Source organism: Triticum urartu, chromosome 2, assembly GCF_003073215.2.
Source record: "Triticum urartu cultivar G1812 chromosome 2, Tu2.1, whole genome shotgun sequence".
Taxonomy (NCBI): Eukaryota; Viridiplantae; Streptophyta; class Magnoliopsida; order Poales; family Poaceae; genus Triticum; species Triticum urartu.
Genome location: NC_053023.1, coordinates 543,646,515 through 543,655,207, shown reverse-complemented (window position 1 = coordinate 543,655,207; position 8,693 = coordinate 543,646,515). Strand labels below are relative to the sequence as shown.

The window sequence follows — 8,693 nt, the reverse complement described above, 5'->3', positions numbered from 1 at the left end:
CAACATCTACTTCAGCAAGACCATCTTCTCAAGCAGCATCTAATCCAACAAGAAAGAAACAATCAGCCGCAAGTCAAACTGCAATGCCTACTGCATCTTCTCAACCAGTTCCAAGGGGAAGCCACAGTAGGAGTCACAACAGGGCTTCTTCAAGCTCACAGCAGATGCAAGTGCCAAGAAATAACAGGCTGGAATGGCTTCTCATTGGGAAAAAGTGAATGCCCAGATTGTTTTTCAATGTCACGTAGTTGATGTGTAACACCAGATAGAAGTGTGTGCTTTTATTTGATGTGAAACATCAAATTCCTTGACAATTAAGTATTGTTTGTGGAGTTTTGCATGTCAAAGACCTGTAGCTTTTATCAGGTTGAACCTGAGTATGCCATGGAACTTATTGTGTGAATTTAAGATCTTCAATGCTATGGAAATTTGCTATCTATTTCTGAATTTGATGCCAATAATTTGTACACTTCTGATAAAATATCTTGCAACACACTATTCCATACAGAACAGTACAGTGATAAAATATTTGCTGTCAAAAGTTTCCTTCTTTTACATAGCATTGCATACAGAACAGTATAATGATCAACAATTTGCTCTGTAATTATATTGCTGTAGTACACTGCTGAAAAATTACAAAGCTCACACTAAGTCCATTGGGAGGCGAAGAGGCTGGGTCTGGGTCGAACCTGCTCGAGGGCGTCGTTTAGACCACACCCAGCAGGCCCAGTCCGACGTGGCCGGTCAATGGGCCCAGCCCAGGCGCCACATATGCAAAACCACCTTCCCAAACCACTTAAGTGGGTGCCAGGGGGTGATATGTCGGGTTTAGAATAGTTCAGGGGATTAAGAACTCGGTTTTAAACATTGGGGGGTTATGTGATCCAAACAGGATACTTCTGTGGGTTATCTATACTTTTTTCTTCTTACGATAGCAATACCTTCAAAAGGTTACCAGGAAGAGAAGTTACAAAAAACACCCTGACAAATTGAACTTAGTTTCCTTCAAATGGTCTTTACGGGGTTTTTTTTTTTTTACCTGGCCTGTAAGAGCTACAAAATGTCTAAGAAAAATAAAACCTGTCATGAGTATTGTACAGTCTACAGCCCGCTTACACGGATTTACAAAGATGCAAAAACTTGCAGTTTAGAACGACAAAACCTTTGTCCTTGTGGACTTAAGTTAAGTGTACAAAAATTGAGCACCTCTGAAATGTTCCATTTGCCTGAGCGATATACCAACATCACAGTACACCAGAGGAGCCATTTTGTATGCTGGCAGCTTCAGCCGGAGGTAAGCAGGCAGAGCACCAGGAGTTCCAGAGCACAAGTTGTGACAAAGATACCGACCTGTTGGTTCAGTTGTACACTTTTCGGACTCAGAGAAGACTCGCTTTCTACTGCAGCTATAGACTAGAGTCGTTCAAAAGGAGGTTCTGCAGCAATAGGAAGGCTTGATTGAAAACTCAGGTGAATTTGCCGAGTTCCCTCTTCTTAGTGATTGCCCTCTGGCCATGGTAGACAAACGAATCTATGATTCCAGAAACAGTGAACACGCCTGTAAAACAAGAGGACATGTGCCTTTGGTCATTGGTTGAACTGCTGAAAGGATGTTGGCCATATTGATTGAGTTCATAGTTTTCCAAGTCCAGGACATGGCTAGCAAAGGGGTCATATTTTACTCATGAATCAGGAATGGCCTTAATTAAATGTTCAACTGAAGCATAACAGTTCAGTAAACATATGAACATAAAAGGCATGATTCAACAGAAATAGCTAATTAGTTTAAAGAAAAAAGGCACCAAGGGAAATATTACCTCCAACAATAGCGCATACATTAGTTAAGAAGTGTAAGAATGACACATGGCGCTCCGTGAACGTGACCTGTTAAAGGCATGTATGCTAAAGTTATACAATATACTGACTGATGCCTTGCAAAAATATCAATATAAAATGCATGACTAAAGGTCTCGAGGAAAAAAAATCCCCCTGTCATCTGAATAATAAAGACAATCAGTGAATGTCGTAACAGATGACTGAACTAATGGAAAACAACAGAATGGAGTATAGTCAAGCCAAATTCAAGTACTTCAAGATGGTACCTTAATTGGTGAAAGGTCATAAAAGAAAAACACGCCAGGAAGAGCTTGTACCCGACCACTATCACCACTTCTGGAATGTTCTGTCACAGAAAACTACAGCAAAGAATAACAGCATCTTGAGAAATGCTAATAATATAAATGCACCCACATAAGTTATTACGCTTGTGCACACAAGGGAGAAAGTCACAAGATACCTGATTGGAGAGAATAATTTGCTCATTTAGGTGAGAGTATACAGTGGGAACAACCTGGAAAACAAGAGGGCAAAAGTAGAGCATGATAATATTATAATCATGTGTTCGGACTACAATCATGTTGGAAGTACCAGGAATAACTGAACAAGGATCTAACAAAATCAGGGGCAAATTAGAAATGAAATTAGCAAGTTGAGCTAGCTTTGCAAGGACCAAGAAGACAAACCTTAACAAAGTATTGAGCCATTCCATATGATGAATGCTGGATCCATTGCGCCCTACACATTGGCGAAGTATGAAACGTCAAATCATCACATATTTTTTTCTCAAACACACAAAAGGATATGAGGAAATCAACAACATTACAAACAAAACAGAATTTACCCGTCAAGAGGATTGATCACACCAGGAAAGGGTTCTCCAAAACTCAACTTATTTATCTTATGGCTGAGCTGGCATTGTAAAGGATAAAAGGATAAGTTTGGATATTTAAAGCAAGAATATTGGCAAGAAAAACCTCAGTATGTCAAGTACAAAGAAATATTTACAAATTACATTGAAGCTATCCTTTTGGAATGGAAGCAGATCGTGAACATGAACATTTGACTGCTGGAAGCTTTTCCCTGGAGCAAAGTGGAAATTCCCAGCAACCTTGTTAATTTCCAGAATGCCATAAATGTTGCATCCTTCACCTTCTTCATCTTTTATTGTTTGAAGGAAGCCCTCGCTTTTGCACTACAGAACAGTGCACACCATACAAATTAAATTTCCTTGAAGGTGAAGGAAACACACAAGTTACATGAAGGGTATCATATGTTATATGCGTAGCCCAAAATTCATTGGTGTACCTGATCGATCGAATCTGGATTTGATACGCCCCAACCTTTTTTTCTGTATGCTTCACGGACATCTTCACATGAGTTACAACATTGTTCGGGAGACTGCATTCAAATAATATATTCAGTTAAAGTGCATACCAGAATAGCAAATGCGTTGAATGCAGGTAGCATTGTGGGAGCACTACTTAACAGCCTATTCATCTGAGTAGAACACAACAACAACAACAACAACAACCAAATAGAAGAGAAGCTGAAAATTCTTTGAGCGGCACTAGTTGACATTAGGTATTAGTATTACATAAGTGAGTTGAAACATAGAAATTACACTCTCAAGCAGCATCGATGTAATGGAGAAACACAATAGATTGCCAGAAAGATATGGAATTAATAGTACAGTAAGCAACATGAAGAACACTGCTAATGAGAACAATTGAACAGTATGGTTAGAAAACAAAAAATGATCTGAGCCTGATCCAAGCCACACAAATATATGTGAATAACTCCAGATGTAGCTGTCAGGTGTGCCTTTTGCTCCTTAACAAGTACGACTTGTGCATAACCATGATGTAGTTATCAGGTGTGCCTTTTGCTCTATAACTCATAAGACTGGAACTAGTGGTGGCTAATTCACATCCAGAATTTCAAATGGAACATTTTAACGTAAACATGACTAAAAAAAAGTTGGAATCAGCCGACAATTGAATATTTCAAAACTTATCAACAACAAAGAAGTTCATGTAGCAGTTTCTGAAAGGTAATGAGAATAAAATAGTGAACAATAGATTATTAAAAAATTGCTGCAAGTCCAAGAGAAGTCCATAAGTTTTTGCATATTACGGGTAAGGAACGAAATACTATGTATAATAACAAATGAGCATACTTCTTGTGCACCATAACATGAGCCACAATAGGTCTCATTGTGTTCAAGCCTTCCACCATGATGTTGTAAAGGTTTTTCCACCTATAAAAGGTCAACAATAAAAAGAAAACATGAGTCTTCAGGTCTAATAAAATGTATCAGGAATTGAACAATACGCCACCTAGCTGGTAATTTACTCAACAATACATATGCATGTCAGGTAACAGTTCAGATAATACGTGCAGAAAAAATCCTCATAGCCTTTATGAAATGGATTTAGGCCATTTCCATGGCCACAAATGCATTCTTAATAGTTGAGGTGTATGATTATTTAGAAGAATGTAACTTTGGAATAAAGAGCACTATATTATAGTAGAAGTTATAAGTGTAAGGTTTAATAGAAAAAATGAGTCACTGACCTTCATCCCACCAACTGCATCTTGCTTAGTTGCAATAACTTTGCCGTGTGCATCGATTCGCTGCTTGAATACATCATGTTTCTACATAGAGCATTATAGTGAAACAAGCTAGTTACTACAACCTAGCAGCCAGATAGATCAACCAGAACTTGTACTGGGTAAAAAGAAATAAAGAATATGCAATATAGTGAGACAGAAACATCTGAAGCAGCATAGGTAGCAACAATAACAATACAAAAATACATACCACATCAAGGTGCTCTTGTCCACTGATGTCCATCACATCAACACTAATTATAGAACACTGAAGGGCTGGAAAGGTGATATCAAACTGCATTTTGTAGCATCAGACCAAAGGTAGATGTTAGCAAGTGTCTGAACAGAAAGCAGTATATATCATTGGTTAACAATTATCATACATTCATACAAGATACTAATTCTTGAAAGAGAAGGCTCGGTGTGGGGAAATGATATGCAAGAAAAAGAAAAAACGGTTGGCAGGTCAAATTAAAGAAAATTAGGAACGGGGCGGTTGTTAGTAATTGGTGAAGTAAGAAAAAGAAACAGCTATTACATTTATGCGAAGTTTTTCTCCTCTTGAGGTATCAACCCTTAGTGTTGTCTCTGTAACTGCATGAAGATACAATCCTGCATGGTGAAACATCAACTGTTGAATATAAGATGATTAATGAATGGTAATAGAATACTTAACAGAGCATAGTTTAGGTTAACATTAATTCTCCTAATCTTCCGATTCCTGGACATTTCATGAAGTAAAATACAGAAGCAACCTAAGACATGTGCATATTCACATGGTATTCATGTAAAATTTGAAACACTAAGATCAAGCAGCTCTTTATTTTCCTCCTCGAATAATTTTACAGGTAAACTTAGTGTACTAATAATTAAGAGCATCTACAACCGGAGCCCTCAAAGCCGCCCCCAAACGCCCGGGCTAGACACCAGAGGGAGCTCGAACTCCGTCGCGTCCGCTGCCAGCTCCTCCGGGCCCCGCCGCCGCAATGCTCCTCCTCGCCCGCCCCGCGCATGCCCGTCCTGCTCCAGATCCGGAGTAGGGTGGCCCCCTCCCCTTCCCCTCCTGCGCCAGCTCTGCCCCGGGCAGCATTTGGTGCTCGTGCCCACGGCTCCTGTGCGGATGCGGATGCCGGAGTCGGAGGCCAAGGCCACCCACAGCGAGCGGCAGCGGGCCGCGGCAGAGGCCGGCTCTTCCCGCCAAGGCGCCCGTTCCGTCCCCATCAACTCGGAGGAGGCGCTCCTCCGCGAGGTCATGTGCCCTTTGCTGACCACGGCGGAGTTGGACGCTAGGCGCCTCCGGCGCAAAAATGCGAAGGCGCTCCGGCTCGGGCTCGAAGCTTCGGAGCGCCTCGCGAGGGAGAAAGAGACCGCCATGGCCAAGGCGGCCCGCAACGCAAAGGAGCAAGCCCGCGCCATCAGCCGCCTCTCCAGCTACATCTCGTCGGCGTCGAAGAGCGGCACCACTAGCACGGGCGACGTCGATGATCCTCCCGTCGCGGACAAGTACACGGAGGAGATGGACCGCTGCGCCGATGACCGCAAGGACCCGAAATGGTGATCTCCGCCTCTCCTCGTCGTCTAGCTAGCTATATGAATATTTTGTATCTAGTAAAATCGGGCAAACTATGTCTTTTGTGTCTGATGGAGTGTCCGATGAACTATGCCCGAATCTATCTACATCTCTCGTTCAATCTATTGTGATGTTCATCTACGTTGTTTACGTTGTTGCATGCATTGTATGGAATTGGGTATTCGGATATGGGGACTGCGATTGTGGACAGGGGGAAACAGGGACTGCCCGGTCAGTGCCAGCGGGCGCGTCCGGACACGTCCGTGGGCGTATAGAGCCTCATATTAGGCAACTGTGGTTGTAGATGCTCTAAATGGTCTTTGTCACACATGACCATTATGAAGATAGTCTAACTCTGATCAACATGACTCCTACTTTAGCCTATATAGGTATACCAGAGCAGAAGTAAAGCTGATTTCTACTATCGAATTTCTGTGCTCTGAGGCTTATGTATGCAAAACTGTTCTTCCAGGTCACTAGAGTCCCTAGGTTAAAGTAAACATATCATCGGCTTATCACCTAAGTGGCACACTGTTTTCCACACCTGATTAACCACGAATGACAAAAAAAGTAACACTAGATTCTCCATGCTGTGCAAGGTTTCAAAGTTCACTAGATACAGTAGAATTAAACGACAACATGATTAACCAAGCACAGCACAAAAGTAACACCAGAATCTCCGAAACTGTACTGTTCAGTAGATGCATCAGAATGAAACAAGTAGACCACCAATGATGTACGCACGAACAAAAAACAAGGAACAGGCCAAGCTAGACTTTGTTGCAAAACCATCACAATAACACATTTGGGAGGAGAACTAAGGGCTCAATTCCAGTCTCACAAACCAAATGAACGCAGTAAGTCCGTCTATCTGATAGTACACCACAAATTATCTAAACAGACCACGAGATCTCGGCACAAGCGGGCAAAACCAAATGCAACAATGGGCGACTGCTTTGCTAGCGCACTAAATCAGGCAAAACCCGAATCAGAAATTCACACGGTTAAATCGTACGGAGGCCGCAGGAGTGTACTGAGAATCTGAGATCCGAGCGAGGGAGGTGCGTACGGAGCTCGGAGACGAAGAGGAGGAGCATGATGAAGGAGGAGGCGAGCGTGATGGCGCCGCCGGAGAGGGTGCGGCTGTAGAAGTCCTCGTTCACCTTGGGGTACGCGTCCAGGCTCCGGAGCTTGGACAGGAGCCCGTACATGGCCGGAGGATCTGGGCGGCGCTGCCCCCGACGACGCCGCGGGGAGGATTTCCGGTCTTGGTTGAGGGACCGGTGGGGTGGGGACGGACGACCGAGGCTGTTTCAATTTATTTTTTTCCGAGGAGCCTTGCCCGGGGAGTTGTCTGATCGGAACGGGAATGGAGCACGGGGGACGAGCCGCCGGGCAGGTGTTAGCTGGCTGGATTTCTCCTCCTTTGCACTTTCGCTCTTTTTTTCTTCTTTTTTTTACGGGTACTTTTTCTTCTTCTTTTAGCGTGTTTCGGTAAAGTTAGACGTGGCCAACCAATCTGTGGTTGAATGATTAGGTGGACAGTGGTATCCCAGCCCATCAGTACTTGCATTTATTCTGAATTTATTTTAGAATTTTCGACGATGCGTATTCAGTGAAAAGAGACGTTTCCGTCAACTACGAGGCGTCTAAGATAACTTATAAAATCTCAAGATGAAATGCTGGCTCAGTCTTTTGAAGGTGCTCGTAAGAATACAGAGTGCGTGTATGCATCCATAAAGATGAGGGTGTGCACATATATATAAACACTTGTGTCTGTACTGATGTTCAAGATGTAAAATTAGGCGTGGTGGTTTATACTCCCTTCCGTGTATTTTGTTTTCACAAATGTTTTTCACTAAAATATCAAAATATAGTGAACCGGGCATAATTAAATGCCTAAGTTTCTTATAGTGGAGCTGGTCCATCCGGTTCAAGTTCTAGATTTGATAGGTGGGCATTTTTCTAGATTTATTTTAGTGTTTTTTGCGTTACTCTTTTGATGGTATAGTGTGGGCTCTTCCCCCGCCGAGGAGCTCGAGTCGGGCCTCCTCCTCTCCCGGTCCCGCTCCCATGCGGCCGCACCGGGGCGCCCCTGCGGGCTCGAGCAAGCCACCCCGCGCCTCCTTCTCATCTCGCCGCCGCCGGAGGCGTCGCCGGGCAAAGCCCTGGCGGCACGGCGGCGGTGGGACCCCTCGGTCGCCGTTCTCGAGTGCGGGGCTGGCGTTGCTCCGCTGATCCACGCGGCGATTCTTGTATCGTGGCCTGAAGCCGGAGCCACGTCTTCAGGGCGGGTGGTACGCAACGTGGTCATGCGTTGCGGCTGCCTTCTCCGATGCTGCTCTGACCGATGATGTGGGGGCCTGCCGGTGTGCTCGAATAAAGGCGACGGTCCTAGGATTCCTCTTGCGCCAAGACGAAGATTTGCCTGACGTCTGTCCTTCCTGATCTGGCCAGAGTGGCGGGTTCCGGAAGGCTCCGCCGGCGAACTCCCATGGGCGTGTTATGCCTGGAGATTGCTGGACCGGGTGGGATTCGGTCATGCCCGTTGGTTCTCCGTTAAGAGCGAGCGACACGAAGCTCTGCTATCTGTTGCCATCAGGAGATATGTTGGGGAACGTAGTATTTCAAAAAAATTGCCTACGATCACGCAAGATCTATCTAGGAGAAGCAT

At 44.1% G+C, this 8,693-nt stretch overlaps 1 protein-coding gene across 1 annotated transcript; it reads right to left on the bottom strand.

Moving 5' to 3' along the window:
• Positions 1-982: 982 nt before the first annotated feature.
• On the bottom strand, positions 983-7,402 carry LOC125538655 (endoplasmic reticulum-Golgi intermediate compartment protein 3-like). The gene is made up of 13 exons (XM_048701920.1): positions 7,089-7,402; positions 4,988-5,061; positions 4,661-4,744; positions 4,414-4,494; positions 4,016-4,096; positions 3,145-3,237; positions 2,852-3,031; positions 2,681-2,748; positions 2,523-2,574; positions 2,297-2,350; positions 2,103-2,195; positions 1,818-1,884; positions 983-1,558 (listed from the first exon to the last, which is right to left on the bottom strand). The coding sequence occupies exons 1-13, from the start codon at positions 7,228-7,230 to the stop codon at positions 1,467-1,469; spliced, it is 1,161 nt and encodes a 386-aa protein (XP_048557877.1). The 5' UTR covers positions 7,231-7,402; the 3' UTR covers positions 983-1,466.
• Positions 7,403-8,693: the final 1,291 nt, after the last annotated feature.